General features: G+C 37.3%; 1 protein-coding gene and 1 long non-coding RNA gene across 2 annotated transcripts in view; both read right to left on the bottom strand.

Annotated features, from left to right (window-relative positions):
• Positions 1 to 15,192, bottom strand: part of LOC127996972 (glypican-5-like) — a 235,815-nt gene extending 220,623 nt beyond the window's left edge. The window contains exons 1-2 of the mRNA XM_052591992.1: positions 14,493 to 15,192; positions 5,967 to 6,128 (exon numbers count right to left, since the gene is read on the bottom strand). Of these exons, the coding sequence (XP_052447952.1) occupies positions 5,967 to 6,128; positions 14,493 to 14,643 (313 nt within the window). The 5' untranslated portion in view covers positions 14,644 to 15,192. The remainder of the gene's footprint in view (positions 1 to 5,966; positions 6,129 to 14,492) is intronic.
• Positions 15,193 to 16,377: 1,185 nt separating this feature from the next.
• Positions 16,378 to 19,037, bottom strand: LOC128009819 (uncharacterized). The gene is made up of 2 exons (XR_008181563.1): positions 18,812 to 19,037; positions 16,378 to 17,432 (listed from the first exon to the last, which is right to left on the bottom strand). It is a non-coding gene; the product is annotated as an uncharacterized LOC128009819 (long non-coding RNA).
• Positions 19,038 to 21,143: the final 2,106 nt, after the last annotated feature.

Raw genomic sequence — 21,143 nt, 5'->3', positions numbered from 1 at the left:
AAATTGTATTTATTTAAATGTATATTTAAGTTTACATTTATGTTCCAACAAACTTGAAAAATTCTATTTGATAAATGTAAATGCTCTAAAACATTTATGTAAATGATTGACATATATATATATATATATATATATATATATATATATATATATATATATATATATATATATATATATATATATATGACCTGTTTTATATATTTAATACTTGGTCAGTTTATTAATTTTAGTGCACTAAATTAAGATGAATGAAGAGATGGTTCAAGTCAGTACTCAATAAATTATGATAGGTTTAGAAAAAATGTGTTATGCATCCACTTATTATTAGTGTGACATTTTAGCATGCAAATCAAGGGGAAAACTCCAAGATATCGGCCCTAAAAATCGGCAGCACATATCGGCCATCGGCTGACCCTGACCTCTAAACATCGGCATCGGCATCGGCTATAGAAAAACCCATATCGGTCGATCTCTAGTTGCAATAATGACGAGATCACTGCATCCACGCGATAAACAGACTCTGTCTACTCAATGCTCATCACTGCAGCCTTTCATGTGATGGGAAAAGATCGAACATTTTTTTATATAATCCACACTTCCACGATTCGTTAATCTCGACAGCTGTAATAGTAAAATATATATATATATATATATATATATATATATATATATATATATATATATATATATATATATATATATATATATATATATATATATATATATATATATATATAACGTTATATTTGAGAGGGGTTCCACATGAACGCATTTCGAATGCAACGATGTCAGCCAATCACAACAGTTGTGGTTTACTCAGAGTCTCACAGCAGACAGAGCATTCAAGCCAGAGGGCTAATATCAGGATCTAAAAATGCTTTTTATTTCTAATTTTAAATGTAAAAATCATACTAACAATATAAGTACACCTAAGAGAACACATTAAAAAGCATTTAAAGATAAGGAAATGATCCATGTCATGGGACCTTTAAGGAAAACATCTTGCCCTCTTATTCAAGCATCCGTCTCTCAATAGATTGCTGTTTTTGGCATCAACTGCATGGGCATTTCACGATATCAGCTCTCCACTGAAGCAGAGCTCACTTTGATGTCATCTGGTAATGTTGAGAAAGCAAAAAATAAATAAAAATAAAAATAATATAAAAATAAGGCGAAATTAAAAGATGAAATAACAGCTGCCTTTTCAACAGGTAACGTTCAGTCAACTGAGAGGCCATGACTCCTCGGGAGTGTGTTTGTCTTTAACCTAGGGCCGTAAAGGGTCTTTGCGTCAAATGTGCAAATATGCTGCTGCCCACTGTGGAAGACGCCGGTCGACTCATTCTTTCACCCTGAGAGAGTTTTGCCATCATTCCATGACAACCACAACTATTAATCTTACCGGGTAGGAATAAACCACCATCCAAAGCTCTGTGACTTTTAGCCAATAATTCAAAAGAAAGCAAACATCAAAGTACAAAAAAAATCACTACCAATATATATATATATATATATATATATATATATATATATATATATATATATATATATATATATATAACTGTATTCACGTCAAAATCACACTGAAAGAAGAAATATGTTTTAGTGACATTATGAAAATTAATTTTACTACAAATATCCAAAAAATATATATATATATATTTATTAGGGGTGTAACAGTACGTGTGTTCGTACCGGAGCGTTTCGGTACAGGGCTTTCGGTACAGTGCGCGTGACATTTGGGATATAAGCCATAAAAACATAACCAAACATGGGAGACTTAAAACCAGCTACGGCTGTACTAAGCGATAGTATATGCTCATATAAATGCAAAAGGATCATGGGGCACTAACCTTGTTTTGATATAAATGCCTTTTATTCGCAATGTCTTGGCTAAGTACTTCATTACCCAAAATCCTGAACAATCCCACAGTGATGCATCTGATTGGTGGAGCTCGTATAACCGTCTGGTTAAACCCCGTGAAGGTCCGTGAAGACTGAAGATCATTTTTAATAAAATAAAATAAAAACCTGTGTTGCGTTTTTCTCCTTTGCTGCCATTAGAGTTTTGCAGGGAGGTTGGTAACTTAGCTAGGCCACTGTAGCCTTCATATGGTATGAGTCATATCTAGCACATACCTGTCAAGTATCCCGTTTTGGCCGGGAAAGTCACAAATTTTACCCTTCTTTCCCGCCGTCCTCCCGTATTAGTATTTTCCCGTAAATCTCCCGTATTTTTTTTTTTTTTTTTTACCTGCGTTATTAATAAAATAATAATAATAAAAACATTCCCAATCTGAGCTCTGTCACTAGTCTCGCGATTACTCCCACCTGTAGTAGCCTGTCGCGAGGGGTGTGTGAGGTCAGATGACATGAGTTATAACGTGGGAAAAACAACAACAACAAAAGAAAAAACAGAGACGGATGATGGATGCTACAATAGAGAGTGAAGGCACACCTGCCAAAAAACCAAAACCCATGTGTAAATACCGTGATAAATGGGACAGCGAATTTACTTTTTTTAAAGAATGCAAAGTCTGCAGCAAATTTGTACAACAACTCACTAAAAGAGTAAAAGAAAAGTTATGTGAAATGAAAAGAAAAACTGTTAAAGAAAAGCAATATGAAATGAAAAGAATGTGTGGAATTAAAATAAAATGTAAATGTAAAGACATCAATGTTAAATTAACAGAAAATATGCAAATAAGCCTTTAAATAAATGCTCTTCATATATACCCTTTTGTGTTTTAATTTGGGCTATAACACCTGTCTTAAAATGTAAGGGATACTGGAGCTTTGTTGGGGTGGTGGGACTGCTCGCAATGGGCGCTGGAAAATTTCCCTTATTTTCAAATCCAAAACTTGACAGGTATGATCTAGCATTTTATAATGCCACTGTCAAAACAATATTTAGCCTAGGCATACCTTTTTGTGCATTTACTGAACATCTAATAGCAATGACGTTTTGACGACTGAGCGACGATTGCAGTCAGGTACAAAGCACTGCACCATGTTGCTGACGTTATCGTTAACCGCTTTCACACATGCACACAATATATAAAATACACGATGATAAATATAAAAATCAATACACAATACCTATATAAAACACTATTTATTTACACGATTAATACTGAAAGAACTGCTATTACTGCACATTCACTATATAAAATAAAATTCACTGGAGGAAAAAGTTCGCGCGAGCGGCCGTCATCAGATTTGGAAGTAGCTCAAAAGGCTCTTTCGTGGTTGTGGCTTCAGTCGAATTCAATGGGGCGCGGTGGTTTATGGGATGAGTAGTTCCTGCGCTCAAAATGAAAATATGTACACAGTCTTGTACCTTTGACTTTTTTTGGATTTTCTCTTAATTTTTTCACTCGAAATGATATGTTATATGCTTATGAGTTCAGCCGTAGCTGGTTATCCTCACACATGCTCTAAAACTCTTTAGATACGTTTTTTTCCGGAAGTCAATGGGAGAAATGAATGGGAAATTTACTTCCGGCACCAGAGCTCTCTCGGGCTGTGGGCGGGACTGTGATGCTCTATTGGATGAATGGCACAAGCATCTCGGATGCGTGGCGCAAGCGTCTCAGCTGCGTGGCGAGTCCGTTTTTAATTCGGCTCCCATGTTAACAGGTCAGAGCTTGCCGACTGCCTCATGTTCATATGTTTGTATAAATACATATAAAACATTTGAAACTTAACTGTTAAATGTCTGTGTATTTATTTACACTTACTGTTTTTGTTTTAGATTGTATATTTAAATAGATGGATAGATAAATTGCAATAGATACATAGATATATTAATTGCAATTAATTGCAGACAATAGTGCGATTAATCATGATTAATAATTTGAATCATTGCCCAGAACTTTTATATATATAAACCATCCATTATTTCTCATAGTATGTGTACAGCTGTGTTTCATTCCTTGTTTTCCTATCTGTTGCAAGACAACAGCATTCAGTATCTTAGGCAAGAGGTAATAGCTAGTTAGACAGCAGGAGGCTGGGACTGGGCCCTGTAATATGGGCTTAATCTCATAAAATGAGTCTTGTGATTAGACACTAGATCAGGGCTCTCCCCGAGTCTACGGCCAACAAAATGTGCAAAATGTTTTTAAGTACTATGGTAACTGCCACCTGAATAACATTCTTCCAAATGATCAAATGATGTGATGTAACAGGTCTCAAATTGAGATTAAAAAGTCCCCCAAACCACAAGAGAAATAACGCAAGAGGTTTGGTTTAATGATATAGTCTCAAATTTGAGGAAAACTCTCACACTGATGTTGTCTACCAATGTAGGCAGTAAACAGAAGCATGTCTACACCTGCGTTTGAACTGTCAGTCACGACTCAGAAATGCAGGTACCATGCAAATGAGAATCTTTGTGGTGCCATAAATTGTACTGTGTACTGAAACTAAACATTGTTTTCTTAGAACAGAAAACAAGGGGTTTCTCACAGCTGTATACATTCAGTGAGAGAAAGGGTTGCAAGGTCTACCAGTAATCATTTTGATATATGCAAATATTCAGCTTTGGTCGGATTTGGCTGATAATGAAAGCAGACAATAATCTCTTTTTTGTCTGATTTAAATGGTGCAAAGAGAGAGAGATAATGCTGCTACTACTAATAGGCTAGGTGATATAGCCAAAAAACTCATATTTAAAAATAATAATTAAAAATATATATATATATATATATATATAGATGTATATATATATAGATGTATAGATATAAATAGATATAGATAGATAGATATATATATATATATATTTTTTTTTTTTTTTTTTTTTTTTTTTTACTCTGTTAGAAGTAAAATTCAATTCAAGTAGAAGTTTAATTCACTAAACAAAAAATAAAAGTAAATAAACACAAGAGCACAGATTAATTGCATTTTATTTTTGATTACCCCATTATTGCTATCTGCTATCATTAAACACACTTGTTGGTTAGAATTCTACATATGACCCAGTTATTGCACTCCATCTGTTTGGCGTGCATGCGCGAAAAAATGACACTTCACTTCTAATGTAATGGAGACTGTTAATCGGACCCACTTTATATTAAGTGGCCTTAACTACTATGTACTTACATTTTAATTAATAATTTAGTACAATGTACTTATTGTGTACATACATGTTTTTACATTGTCCTTATATTAAAAAAAAATACATGTAATTACATCTGTATTTAATTTATGTAATTACATTTATAATTACACTGTTGACCCATACTTTACACCTTAACCCACCCTTAAACTTACCCATACCTCCAACCCTCTCCCTAACCTTACCCCTATCCCACCTCAATAGCAGCAAAAGTGTTTTACAATACAATGTGAACACAATAAGTACATTGTACTTATTTTTTATGTAAGTACATAGTAGTTAAGGCCACCTAATATAAAGTGGGACCAGTTAATCTTCACTCTCAACATTTGCAGCAATCCAAGAACTCAACACACTCCCAGTAAACTGGCCCATCATGAGCCGCAACACACTGACTCACCACCTTTGTGAAACCAGAAACTGAGCCTCTGCTGAGAATTCGCTTTATAGACAACAGAGAGGTTTTTGTCAGGAGCAGTGCATCTTCTTGCATCAGCACTTACGGGAGATTGCAGGTTATCCAGGTTTGTCATTTTGTTTGGTTTCTCATAATCCTCATATTATAAATCTATGAAGGGTTTCATTAAGGCCTCAAAACAAGCATCTTGGTGTACAACTCAAGGAAGCCTTTTATTCACAAACCTTAAATAAACACTGGTCGATCTGAAATGTACCGATAAGACAGCAGTGGGTCTCAGGGAAAGTATACACTACCATTGCTTTACTGTACCATGTAAATGATATCATAGCAAACAAGATCACCACAAACAGCCAGGTAAAAAGTGACTAAGGTTTTGGATAAACTGTTGATCTTTCAAAATTTTGTCTCCAAAACCAATGAACTAACCTTGAAAAGCAGCCACATTGCGTGAGATGAGGAACTTCAGACTAGAGCTGGACATCTGGAGAAGGTTCTGGATGTCCCGTCGTGCCGCCATCTGGTAACGCTCCTCCATCTTCTTGGTGCAGCACGTTAGATTCTTTGACAAACAAACCTGGAGGTCTGAAGCTGTTGGGATGAAGAATGGGACAGTTAATAAAGGTGGATATATACACTCAGTTTTTTACATATTTTTGAATAAACTACAACAATTAGAGGTAGGGATTTGCGATTAATCAAAATCGTAATAAAATCACGATTTGAGTGTGCGCAATTTCTAAATCGCTTTAAAGCATGATTTTCCTCAGCCCGACCTCCCCGCAGTATGCTATCCAAACCAATCAGAATGCAGCGCACCTAAGTGGAGCACGAGAACAGAACAGACGCTCCACTTATGGTGCACTGCATTCTAAATATGTTTCAAATTTATACTGAATGCATTTATGACATGAAAAGCATGTCTGTGCGTGTCAAAATCGTGAATAAAATCGAAATCGCAAAATTGATCAATAAATCGTTATAGGGTTTTTTTGTCCATATCGCACAGCCCTAGTTAGAGGTACTTGTGAAAACCAGCATCACTATTAAAATACGTCATACTTAGTTTAACTATTTAACTATCTATTAAAACACGATGAAGATGGCCAAATTTGTCTTATTTTGTTGAAATATATATTTTTTCTATTTAGTTCTGACCTTCGTAAGCAACAGAAGATACTTGTATGTTTCCCGGTACACAGATTAAGTACAATTTACCTTGATCTTCAAATTACAAAAGTTTTCACCCCCCAGCTCTTAATGCATCTTGTTTCCTTCTGGAGCATCAGTGAATGTTTGAATCTTTTTAAATAGTTGTGTTTGAGTCCCTCAAATGTCCTCAGTCTGAAAAGATGCATCTCAAAATCATAAAGTCACTGCTGGAAAGGGTTCAAATATGCAAAGATGCTGGAAAACTGAAGAATCTGCAGGACCTTAAAGATTTTTCTGAAGAACGCTGCTCAGTTTAACTGTTCAGAACAAACAAGGGACTCATGCACAACCATCACAAAACAGAAAGACAGTCGAGGATCATCAGGTGACCACACACAGTACTAAGACCAAAGGGCTCCCAAACTTTTGAGGGGGTTATTTTAATAATTTCAGCAGTTTTTTTGTCTTGTGGACTAAATGTTAATATCTTTTATGTACAATATATTACTGAGGACAGTACTAAATAAAAAATAATATGCATTTAGTATGATCTCTCTTATTTTTTGAAAATTACTTTCACAGATTCTGCAAGGGGTGCCCAAACTTTCGAGCCCAACTGTGTGTGTGTGTGTGTGTGTGTATGTATATATATATATATACACACACACTCACCCCCCCCCCCCCAAAAAAAGGAAGGTCAAATCACTTAGGGGGCTATAGCTCTCAGAAAACAGTGCGGGACATGCCAGGACGAGTCAAGTGTTAAAGACACTATCACCATGCCGCAACGTAATGTTTTGAGTTCCTGAGCAAGATGCAAAGGAGATGGCGTGAGGAAAGGAATCAATCTCTGTCTTGCTCAAACAAAATAAAAGTGCCCCAGTGTTTATTTCTCACTCACAACCCACTAGGCATTTCAGTGTAATCACCTGAGAGAATAATGCATCCAACTGTGAACTTTCCACCCTCCCTTTTTCCCCTTGGTTTCACATGATTCAACAGGCTGTGAGATTTGGGAATTGTTATAGATGCCTGAAAGAAGGGACCCTGTGTAGGTCATCCCACAGATAGAGAACCTCCTTGCTGACATGGTGTCAAAATGGCAAGTAAACTTTCAACCAAGGCTCACTGGAAAACAACCGGGTGGATACTTCTGCAAAATATTAAATTTCTTTTGCATGTTTCATTACATTATCAAAGTGAAATTCCAATTAGTGGCGCTCAAAGTGCATTCAGTTTTATCCAGACGGAATGTCAATCTGAAAAGGTTATTTTGTTTTTGAATTGTTTTTACGTGGGTTGTTGTGTATTGTAGCAGTACAGAAATGGAATGTCTGGGTTATGAGAAGCAAATATCAAAACTTATTAGTTAACAAATCATACACTATGATAAAAGGGTTATGATGTAATAACTAGGGGTGCTCCGATCATGATTGGCCGATCGTTTTCCCTCAGGTGCTTGATTTCACATAGAGCAGCTGTTACTACACAGAGCCATTGTTAGCTGAGAAGATGCGCAAATCCAAGTTCATTTCCAGCGTTTATTTGCACATCTTCTCAGTAATATATATATATATGCCTTGCATATGTTTTTACGCACCCATATTAACCGATTCCAGTTGCGTTCCAGGAGCGTTGCGTCTGCAGCAGTGCAGCGATCGGTTACGTACCGAGTAGCGAACTGCAAACGTGTCCTGTGTGAAAGCACGTCGAGTCCGTGCTGCACCACATACATAACGCACAGGGACTGCACACGCACTGCAGACGGAGTATGTGAGACACAGGCATGAGCAGGGCCGTAGCAGCGGTCAGCGGGGACCCGGTGAAGGTTGTACCAGCCGGCCCTGTTTGAAATTGTTTAATTTGTATGTTCGTTTATTTTTATTTATTTGTGCTATTTACACAATGTTTAAGTATTTTTCAAGTTTGTAGGTGTCAAGGTACCGAAACTAAATAATTAAATGTAAAAAAAAGCACTTCTTCAATGTAAAAATTAAATATAAACCTACATTTATTCAGACACCTTCAACATTTCTCACATTATTACAGTTTTGCTGTAAAAAAATATATCTGGTGTCTGAATTATTTAAAGGGGGGGTGAAATGCTCGTTTTCACTCAATATCCTGTTAATCTTGAGTACCTATAGAGTAGTACTGCATCCTTCATAACTCCAAAAAGTCTTTATTTTTATTATATTTATAAGAGAAAAATAGTCTGTACCGATTTTTCCCGGAAAAACACGAGCGCCTAGAGGCGTGACGTGTGGGCGGAGCTAAAGAATCACGAGCGGCAGTAGGCTTTTGCTTTGATAGCGTTTGGAAGCTGTGACACAGATCCAGAGGCTGAAATTTAACAAGAGCAGCATCAGCAAACAACGTCTCTATGTGATATGTACTAAAACTGTATATATTTGCTTAGCGGTTTTGGAAAATGACTAATTTCCACTTTTTTTTTTAAGCTGTACATGTGGAAAGTGCAGTTTGATGACAACATTGCATGTTGTTTACTTGATGTGCTTACGCGCTGATAGCTAAGTTAACAACACTGAGATATTTGAAGCAGTTTTACTCACCGCATGCGGTTCCAACACACGATTGTGACCCTTTTTCGTTGGGACTGCATTAAGAAATAAACGATGTGCAATTCGAAAAACAGGGAACAAACAAAAAAACTTGCACAACTCCGTTGATGCTCTGTAAAAATAAACTCCATCCACTGGTCCCTTAATGCCGTTTCTCTTTTGGTAATCTGTGCAGGGTTGTCTTGCCCTGGCAACCAAAAACACACTTCTTTTGTGACATTTCGCGACGCTCTCGCTCTGATCAGTGATTGTCTGTGCTCACTGCTCAGCCTCTCAGTGCTCTGCTATACGGGAGCGCGCGCTCTTCCGGGAGAAGTGCCCTAGGACCCATATAAGGAAATTCCACTCCATCTAACGTCACACAGAGCCATACTCGAAAAAAAACTTTCCGAAACTTGTGACAAACCGGAAGAGTTTTTTTTGGAACAAAAATACTCCTTCAAACGTACAACTTAATTTTTGAAACTTTGTCCATGTTTAGCATGGGAATCCAACTCTTTAACAGTGTAAAAAACTCAGTATGCATGAAATAGCATTTCACCCCCCCTTTAATAATAATTTGTTGGATTAACATTACAGCAGCCAGCAGTAAATTTATATCGGCCGAGCGATATATCGGTCGACCTCTAGTAGGGATGCACCGATCAAGATTTTTCATGGCCGATTCCGATACCGATTTTTTACAAGCAAACTGGCCGATTCCGATACCGATTTCCGATTTTTTTTTTTTTAAGCAACAAACAAGAAAGAAGGAAAGTGTGCATAAACAAGATTTTTGGTATTTAATAGGCCAAACTTGCTTTTGGTTATTGAAAACAATAACTGTAACCATCTGAAATTAACGGCAGTAACTGCACAGTAAGCAGACTACATTCAATACAAACATAGATGGTACAGACATCAGCATTTAGATTTTGATTTTGAATTGGGTTGAAACTACATAGAACTGGCCTTAAAAAAAGATTAATTGTAACCATGTGAAATTAAACACAATAACTGCATTCTACAAATCCAAACACCACAATCAACACGCATTCTATAAGATGTTTCTTAATCAGCATTCAGTATTTTAGTTTTTAAATTTGGTTTTAAATAAAAAAAAGGTCTTTACCAGTGAGACTAAATAAAAGTATGCTATATAAATACATTTTCCAAAATGTTAAAATCAAATAATGTTGGTGCAAATAAATCAAAGATGCAAAGTGTTTCATCCAATTAAAAAATATATATATATATAGGGTAATGATTCACATCTATATTTTTTTTTACTTGAGCCAATGAAAAATAAATAACTTTGTCTCAAGTAAAAAAAAAAAAAAATAGATGTGAATCATTACCCTAAAATGTTTTAATTGGATGAATTTCAGTGTGCTACAGCAGGTGATTTTTAAATCAAATTAAGTCTATGTACTTTTAAGGCGTTTCAAACGTGTATGTAAGTTCTAATAATAAAAAAAAAAAAAAAAAAAAAAAAAAAACATTTATGTTTTGTCACAGTTTAGTCCGTTTCTCATCCAACACGTCAGAAGTTGATCTGAACATCTCTTCACGGTGTACTCGTGTTCAGGGCGCTGACCGGTACAGTATAGAGGTCGGGATCATTGCGTCACATCGCAATGCATTGTGGGAATCGCGGTACAGAAGTAGATGTACTGCATAGTAGGCATTAGGTAACGTTGGTCATTTGGTCATTAATTTTGATTATTTTTTGGAAATGCTGTATTGTGAACTGCTGTAATCGGTTTCATGATCGACAGGGCAAACGCCTCGTGAATCATATTAGTTTTCAACATTTTCCTACTTGAAAAAAAAAAACACAAGGTGTCTGAAATCACCAAGAGGCATCAGATGGCTTGGGTCACCACTGTACGGAGGGAAACCATCACCTTCGATAATATTATAATACATAGTTATGGTGAGACATGTTGTGTATGGTCTCTCGCTCTCTCTCTCTCACACACATACACACACACAAACTCAAACACAGACACATTACGTTTTCCCTAGTTTTTGGCCAGTAAGGGAGTCAGTTTAGTGTCTGTATTTTTTGTTTAAACATTTTCTTTTGACCCAATCCTGAACTTAATTTGCTTTTCGATATTTTTGTGCTGACTGTATTTAACAAATTTGAACTACTTGTTTAAAAAATAAAAATAAAAAAACTGGAACGAACTTCAAAATAGGAAGTTAAGCGTCTTGTTTTGGTGAATGGTGGGTTGTGTCTGAGGTGAATGTTCGTCAATATTATACCGGATTACAGAACTACCGGATGAAAACAGTGGATTTTTGCAAGTATGATAGGTGAGTAATTACTCCTGAAGTGTAACAAACCCGCATAGACAAGCTTCATAGCTCGCAGAATCTGAGAAGTGTGTGTGTGTGTCACCACTGATGCTTGGTTAATGTTAACATTTCCTTAGTGAGAACGATTGTTTTCTCCACGTTTAATTTGCAGATCCATTTGTGATCTGCAGGTGAGCATCCAGTGACTTTAAATTTTTTCATTGATCGGAGGTGTAAGAGCTCACTCCACCGACCCGGTAGGAGAAATTATCAGGGAAACTGAGGCTTGGTAAACTTTCATGTGTTCATAGGGATTGATTCCGCCTACAACCTCTTTTTTTTTTTTTTTTTTTAAGTATCGTTGTTTGGCTTCATTATTAAGTTTGTCCGTATAGGTATAGGCAACTTTTTTTTGTCACGTTCTATGACTTTTTCTGGAGACCGGCTATTATCTTATTACAAACCTGCTTTGCGATGCCTCTAAAATGGCCGCCGTTACCCACAATGCACCATTCCATAACATCTACGCCCGAGCTCTATTGGCTCGCGCAGGAAAGGCTCTTATTTGTGCGCAAGTACACCAACGGCTGATCGCTTCCTGCTATCTGTGCCTCAGACGTGAAGCTCTGCATTTCCAGTACTGATCGGCTGCCTGTGTCCTGCGCACAGATTTCGAAATACTCTTCCACACAAATGACATAGCGAACGATTAAAATGTAGTCTGTGCACGCGAGCGCACTTCCGGAAAAAATCGTCTGAGAAAAGACCAAAAACCGGCCGATTGCCGATCGCATATTTTAAGCAAAAACCGGCCGGTTCCGATTTATGGCCGGTCAACCGGTGCATCCCTAACAGACAGTGCATTTTACAAGCTTCTCTGACAAGAAAAATGACTGGCACACACAAGCCAATGCTTGAGTGATGCTAAATTACAGAAATAAACAACTTTGAGGATTATTTTAACTCTTATTTACCTACAAACTATGGTGTTTATTATTTGATGTTTCAGGACCAAAGCTCTCACACTGTTCATTGAATTGGCCTGGAAATCGCTGGACATCAAACAGTTTGTTTTGCTATTAACATCCAAGGTTGGAAGCAGAGAGAAGAAAAACACTACAGCTTTTAGAAAACTGAAGTAAAGACGTTTGTGTGACAAGATTGTTTATTATTTGCTCCACAACATTTTAATAAAACCAAACAAACCAGGAATACTTTGAGCATATTGCCTCATAAAATGAAACCTGAAGGAAAAAGTGGTGTGATGGGAAAGACAACAAATCAAAAGAAGCTGAAAGCAATTCCATCTCAAGACTGATGACAGTACACCATAGGTGGGAAAACTGCTTAGTGAACATCTCCAACAAGGTCAAACTAGGACTGTAATGAGTTATGGTCTCTGCATGACAACAGAAAGAAAGAAACCATGTTTCTGTTTTTGCAGCATAATTGTATTCAACGTGTGATGGGTTCCCTAAAGCTGTGAACACTTAGCTATTTTCCAAAAAAGATCATTAGCAAACCAAATAAAATTAAAAAGGACACAAGTGACTAAAAACGTGACTATAAGGCTAGCGAGAAATCAGCAAAGCGACACTTGACCCTGTTGACCTTTTCAAAACATTAACAAATGCATTTATGAGAGGCAATAACTAAATAATTTACCTGATCTTTATATAAAGAACATTTAATCTAAAACTTAAACTGAAGACTGGATGAAAATCTTAACTGCTCCCAGTCTCAACCAAAACCTTTTTTTTGTTTGTTTTTTTTTTTTTAGTAGCACAAGACTTTCAAAGCAATCCACACAACCTCTCGCTCTTAATTCCTGTAAAACTAACATCACTTCAGCACTTTGAAGTGAGCTCCATTTGATGACCTCTGCAGGAAACAGTGTACAAGCCATTCTTCTCAAGCCACTTAACATCCATTAACAGCCCAGTTTGTCAAACTGGTTAGAGGTTGCCTTTCCCATTATATGAGCAGCTAAAACTACCAATGTCCATTATTTGAGAGAGCACAAAACTAGTTTCAGATCACAAGAGCAACATCAAAATGGGACTATTATCTGAACAAGCTGACAAAGACCATTTCAGAGGCTGAGAGGTCACAAACCAAACAGTCCTCAGAGATACACGTGACAGCTGTTTAAACCAAACTGCAAATCTTCTCATGACTAATTACAGCTGTGTTTTGCAGTCAAGTGGCACAAGTTAGTTTCCGACCTTGTATACAGTATGTGTTTTGAGAAAACGGCTGATTTTAAACCTCAGCTTGAAGATACCTGCCAAGTAAACCACTTCAGACTGCTGGGATTGATGGGTGAAAGGGTTATGTTCAGTGTTCACAATAAGTCTTTAACTCAAAGTTCAAAATATGATCAAAATATTAGGCTACTCGAGGAATCCTGAAACTTTGACAGCAGCGATATGCTTCCAGTCAATTTCAGATGCTCTTCTTCAAAAATTTCTGAGAACGTGATTTTCATGAAGGTAAACTGAAAATCTTTGGTTTGTATAAAAACAGGTTTTAAACCTTTCGAGGGAAGTGAAACAATTTCAAGCTGTTAGAGAAGGGGTCTGCCTGTTAACTCCTGCATGAGACACCATTCAGTACCGGAGTTTATTTGAACAGTAATGCCCGTCAGTGTTTCAGTAAAGCCGGTAAACGCGCCCTACGGCTAGGACTCATCTAAAGCTCATCTAAAGCGTCTTAAAAGCGTCATTTGAAGTACATATATCAGCCGATGAAATACTCTGGGTGAATATCGAGCAGTTCATAAAACTATTTAAATTGTAATATTATTATTATCATTTATATATTTTAAATGATCATCGTGTTTGATCAGCAGTGAGTTATGTTGGGAAGGGAATAAAAACGAATAAGGTAACAAAATCATTACGGTCACAGTCACTGTCAGATTTGGTTTAGATCTTACCTTTTCTCGGTGTTTCAGGTATTGATTTTACTGGTCCGATTTCCTTCATTTGGAAAACTTTGCGCACTTCATCGCAGTTCGTTAAAGTCCCCCAACATGGCTCGATGAAAACCGCTAAAAACACGTAAAACACAACTCCACGCATCCCCATCTCCAGAAGCTGACCAGGAGAGTGTGTCCCTTCGAGTAAAAAAAAAAAAACCTAGAAACGCGGCCGTTGTTTAGGTGTCAGAAAAACTTGATAAAAAAACCGGTGCTGATTTTAGGTGAAGAAAAAAAAAACGACATAACGTGCCTGTCACGCGCCTGGGAAGGCTTTCACGCAGGACCTTCAAAAAAAAAAAAAAAATTCGCTGTGTGTTGGTGAAAGACGGAGCTGTCAAGAGAGACTGGGCGGAATCATTCATGTAGTCAGACTGTAAAGCAGTGCCACTCTCTTCAACACATCTACACTAAAGAAGCGGACAACAATACAGTTCTTACAATTTCAATCACTTTTATCTAGTTATATCGCGTCGACATTTTCGAATAATGGGCGCGTTTAGAATCATAAAAAATATGGACCATCATTTGTATCATAAAACTCTGGGAGTCTTGAAAGTTGAAATACTAGTTTCGAAATAAGTCAGATAACGTTACACTCGTTCACCTTACATAGAAAGTGCGCTAAACGTATACGCGCGCATATTGCTTGCACCATAGCAACTGCTCCTCGAGTTCAGTTAGGATGAGATACCATGCATCTCGTCATTGTTTAATTATGCATTATGAATACAACACTGTTAGTGCGCTAGAGGAGCGCCAAAAAACACTTACTTTTGTTTTGTGTTTATCTTAAAGTTTATTTTATTTTTAAGTTTATGCCCAAACCCGTAATGTTGTCTATGTAAACATGTTTTAGACCTTACACAGTAATACTAGTGAATTTTGAGTGCTGTAACTGACAAGTCTAATCAGATTGTGTGCTAGAAAGAAAAAAAGAAATCCTGCCCAGAGAAGTGCGAAGTCTCTCTCAAACGGCTTGCAACAGAGCCATCTGTTGGACAAATACTGAAACTACAGGCATCTCAACGCTCGGGGGGTTAAATTAACTCTAGCTTGACTTAATTATAGAGTTCATTTAAAATAATAATCATTTGTTTAGACAAATAAGGTAAACAACCATAACATCAGTTTCCATTTAAATTAGTTAGGCATTAAAAAAAAACAGACAACACATATGGGCAACTGATCAGACAGATTTAAAGGCTTTGAACTTGTTTTCTTCAAAATTAAACTTGTTCATCTTGACTGTGGGTTACAGAAAACCTCCCCGCATTCCACTGAACAGTAGCTGGACACCATGGTAATACTCCATTAGAAATAACTTTAGCTGGAAATGCACAATAGAGTAATTGTTACTGCAGATTTAGAGGGGTGTTTTTCATAACCCCATAACACATGTAGATCCAAATTAAATGTTTATAAAATAAGTTCAAATGTATTCCTTTATTTATATAAAAATACTGGATTTATTTTAAGATCACCCCTTTGCATTAAGCATGTTCACCAAGAGGGACAACATAACTTGCTTTGCATTCAAATAATTGGATTTAACTAAGCAATGAACAGCTTGATAGACAGTTGTTGAATTTGCCTGCTCCTGTTGATCCAGTAAAACCGTCTGGAATCATGGAATTTGGTCCAAAATAAACAAAAGGTAACTTCTTTAAGAACAACATCAAAACTCTTACACCCTAGAAAACAAAATTCAAGTTGATACCAAATGGCATCCAATAAAGCATTGTGGTTAACAGTTACCAGCCCCAAGTTACACCTGTATGTCTCACATGCTGTAAGTGAAAAATGTTAGATAACATGATAAAATTAACACAGTAAAACAATGCATATCTTAATCGTTTATTGACAATGTTTTCATTTAAAAACATACAATGTATAAAAAAAAAAGAAAACTCCTGAATATTCAAGCTCACAAAAAAAAATATAGTAAAAACTGCATTTATGGAAAAGAATGGGTATTCTAGGGAATTTAAATTGTGGGGTACAATCTCCACAATCCTCTACAGGCCGGGACAAGTGCAATACCTTCCAAACACACAGCATTGCTACTAATCCCAACCTGTGCAGAAAGGGACCAAACGGCTCCAAAAGCGGTTCTTGGATGGGCTGCCACTGTCAGTTTTGCATGGATTTGCACAGCGCGCTGTCTTAAGCTGGATGCAAACCAGCAAAACTGACTGGGGTCCAGCAAGGATACACAGCGTCCAGAGACCTAGGAGTGTTCGGCAAGGGTCTTCAGATCCCAGATGCATTTAGCTAGAAGTACTTCAAGTGCTCACACTGCAGTAGATGACAGAAATACTACCTGCACTATAAGCACTTTAGCACTGCTGAAACTCTAACACAATGGCAGGTTTTATTTAAAAGAATGGTTGGTGGGGGACACCGCTTTTCAGACTTCCAACTGAAATTTGGGAAACGTGGAGAAGCAGCAGGCCACCATCAGTTTTGCATAGATTTGCACAACTCCGGTTTTCTTGTAGTGCAACTATGCAAAACTAGCAGAGAACTGCACCAAAAGACAAGAAAAACTATGACTTAATTTGCAAACAAGGATGAAAGTCACAGTCCCTCGTGCCAGAAGGAGCACTTAGGGCAGTAGGTGCTAGTCTACTTCACTATCTGCACTAGATGCACCTTAGCACAAAGCCGTTAGTATGGGGTCTTGGTGAAGGATGTTTGGCGGAGGGAAAAAGCAATGGCCAAGTGTATTGCTAGAAGTGCCTCCACTGCAGTAGATATTCCATAATACTACCTGCACTGTAAGCACTTTGACAATACACTGACTCCAACCACGTCCACACCATCAACACAACAACGTCCAGTGGACAAAGCCTCCAGTGAACTTGCGGGAAACTACTCCCATCTTTCTTGAGGTTTCTGAGAGAGGGAAGGGGAGAAATATTTGAATTAGTTCATTGCCTATATAATAAAACAAATTTAAAAGCAAAACAGTAAATAGGATTGACTTTTCTATAATACAAAAGTGAGGGCCTCATGGCAAAGCACATGTCACTCGGGCACTGCGGTACTATTCATATCCAACTTTGACGGTGTATCGCTCTTTTAAGAAAAGCTAACTCCACCAAACCAGCATTAACTACTTCGCGCTCTCAGTTTTAAAGGTGCATTTCACTACCAATCTCCAAGTTATGAGAACTAGAGCTGAGCGAGTGAATGAATTGCGCAGCCTGCGGACCGCGCCGTCGGTGTGTGTGGCGCATGCGCAGTGAGACGCTCCCCGGTCACCCCTCCCCCCACCTAAAACAAACTGCACTAACATGGCGCCGTAGAGTTTACCAACCGGATCATTCTTCGCTTAAAAACTACTGTATTAGACAACAAGCAATACGTTTTATTAGTCAAACAGGTAAAACAGGTGTGGGAAATAAAGCGGCGCGTTGTTGCTTTCGCGTTCAGCCGACGTTAAGGACAGGAATAGCTGCTAATGCTAAGCTAACTGACTAGGATTGTGGCTTAAACTTGCACTCAAAATAAAAATAAAAACAACGAGCGTTAAAATGTCTTAACGTGAACAAATAAGGCGCTCAAAGTATTTACACGAAGCGGTTCCTGAGAGAAACTAGCCAGTTAACAGTTATACTACAACAACTAATGTTAGTGCTGGCTAGCTCAATCCATTCCCCATTAAAAGTCATCGATAAAAACCAACAAGCTCATTGAGTGGCTAATTAACTTGAATTTATTTTAACATCTCAACAAATGTTATCTTAAAAACCCGAGAAGCAGAAAGTGATAGCTGAAAGGGGGGATGTTTTTGTCCAGCGCGCCGCTGCTAAGCTAGCCTGTGCGCGCGCGGCCTACGCGTCCCCCCATGTGCTGCTGCTTTGTTCTGGAGGCACTTTAACTCGCACGCGCAACAGAACGAGAAAACATCACTCTAGAAGTCTAAAAACAACTTAATTCGCATTTGACTACGCGAACGCGTATTTACGATGCGAATTTAAACGTACTGCGCAGGCGTGCGGTGAAATAAGAGTTGGTGGTTGCATTGCAGCAAGCATGCTTTTCAAATCTCCCACATTCTCCCCAAGTATGGAGGTGGAGAGGACTACCATGCGCCACTTACTACATTGTTTGTATCACCATCGTTGTCGCTCGCGATAGCGGGGTTACAAAATCCTTCGCGGAAATCTCATCTTATGCGTTTAAGCGGGAAAACGCGATTGAGTTTGTGAGACTAAGCCAGAAAATTTAACAACAGGTTCCTAGTCAGTAACGAACAGTAAGACACTCACCAGTGAAATCCACCATCTTCACTTGCCGTTTACTGCCACAGCTCTGGACAAATCTGCGAAACTGGTGCGTAAACTTAAAAGTGGACCGAGCTCGAACGTAACGCACGCGGCGCGCATCCAAAGTGAAGTGAAACTTCTGCTAAAACGACTTTCTTAATCGTAGTAAAATTGCAAAAGTGGCGCGAAGGCGACCTGCCTTGAACCATGTGGGTGAATGAAGGGCGGCTCCCGTTGAACGTAAATATCTACAACCCCCAACTCCTTCATTAGCATAAATAAACTACTTCCGATCTTTAGCGCTCCAACCAATCGAAAAGAAAGCATTGGCGTAGGAAAAAAGAACGAGCGAACAAGCACGAGCTATTAATCATGCAATACATAATAATAAAATCCAAAATCAAAGTTAAACCTGAAAAGCCGAAAATGTATGTGAGCTGTCCATTTCTGCTCAGCTGAAATGTTTTAATGTAAATACTACAGCTACTACTACTAATAATAAAGTACAAATAAGTTTCTTTGAGTAACGTATATACAGATTGTGTATTATAAAAAATATATTATATATTAGAAATCAAAAGTAAGTGTACAATTGGTGTACAATTTTCACTCAGCAATTATTAGTTTCACTGTTAATTACAAAGAAATTAGAAACTAGTAGAAGGACATACTCCTATAAATTGTGTTTTATTTACAGCTTTTTTAATGAAAAATAATTTTTACAGTGTACAATGCAGTAGGTTTTCTGCAAAGAGTGAAGCAACTGGTTAAAATATAAAATGTTAATGTCTTTGTTTGTTTGTTTTTAAAAAAAATAGCATGTATACTGAATAAATTTTTTAAGGGAATCATAAAATGGATATATAAAATGAGCAAGTAATATAACTGTTCCTCTTCTTTTTATACCCCTTTATTTTCAGATGATGAAAATTTACATTAATAACATGAAATTAGAAATCAGCCCATTAAATTAGATGAGAATCTGTTAACATTTAACAATTAGCAAATTATATATATATATATATATATATATATATATATATATATATATATATACATACACACACACACACACACACACATATATATATATATATATATATATATATATATATATATATATATATACATATATATGATGTGTGTGTGTGTGGGGGGGGGGGTTAAGCAAAGTATTTGGTTGGTCTATATATTTACAACCCTATATTAAAGAGATTTTTTTTATTATATATTTTTTTTTTTTTTTTTTATGGCATGTCTTTACTTAATTGTAAATATAGCAAGGTTTGCAGTGACGTGCAAAGAGACACAGAGCATCAAACTTCATAATGTTCATCTTGCTTAAACATAGGCCTTACATGTTTAAATTGGTGGAATTCCTTTTGATTAAGGAGAAAAGTGCATGTTTTCCTCTTTGTTCCTCACAGTCTTCAGACAGCAAGAGTTGGAGTGAGCTACGGGCAGGTCTTGTGCTTGATCGCTGGTTTGTAACCTTCCCAACCCCCATTCCAATTCAGGACTTTGAGAACAGGCTGTTTTGCTCAATGGGGCAGATTTCAGGCCTCACATGGATGTGGGGGTCACATTCGGCTTAAGGCTGCCTCTTGGTCAACACCCCGTTCCCCTGTGTCTCTGGACAAAGGATGCAATTCCTTTTTAGAGGGAGGGAAGGAGGGTGGATATGATGAAGTTTAGAGTTCTGGAGAAAAGAGAAAAGTGAGAAACAATCATTCGCATAGTTCTGAGAACTGATGCAGAAAGAAAAAATACAATTAGAAGGAGAAGAAAGAGATATTATAGATTATTTCAACCATATTAGAGATTGCATCTAAGAAAAGGAGGATGAAGAAGTTGAATCTTCAAGAATGAAGGATGGTGGACAAGCAGGAAGAGTATCCTGTTTTCTTTTCTTTATTTTTTATTTTTTTTTTGCTTCTTTTTTTCTATTGTATTTGCCTTTTCTCTCTCACTGTATCTTTGTCCTTATGTCTCTCTCTCTTCCCCTCACTCGGTCTCTTCCTCTCTTAAAATGGCAGCAGACTCCACCCACTTCAGGGGCCAGGCAAAAAATTTTATTTGTCTTGAAAAAGCAAGGCCAGGAATTGTCACTGTTGGTGACCTGAGGTCAAACAGACTCACCTCTCTCTACCACAGTCCATTCAACTGAGAGATCTCACAGACGAACACCCTGCGTCATTTCTGATGGAGAAACTCAGTCAACAAATTTGAAAAATATGAAAAATGGATATATAAACTTTAAACAGTTTTTGCAAATTTAAATGTAATTTTATTTAGGTTGATTAATTAAGGGTTTAATGTGGTTTTATTATTTAGC

This window comes from Carassius gibelio, chromosome A1, assembly GCF_023724105.1.
Source record: "Carassius gibelio isolate Cgi1373 ecotype wild population from Czech Republic chromosome A1, carGib1.2-hapl.c, whole genome shotgun sequence".
Taxonomy (NCBI): domain Eukaryota; kingdom Metazoa; phylum Chordata; class Actinopteri; order Cypriniformes; family Cyprinidae; genus Carassius; species Carassius gibelio.
This window is presented reverse-complemented; position numbering and strand designations above follow the sequence as displayed.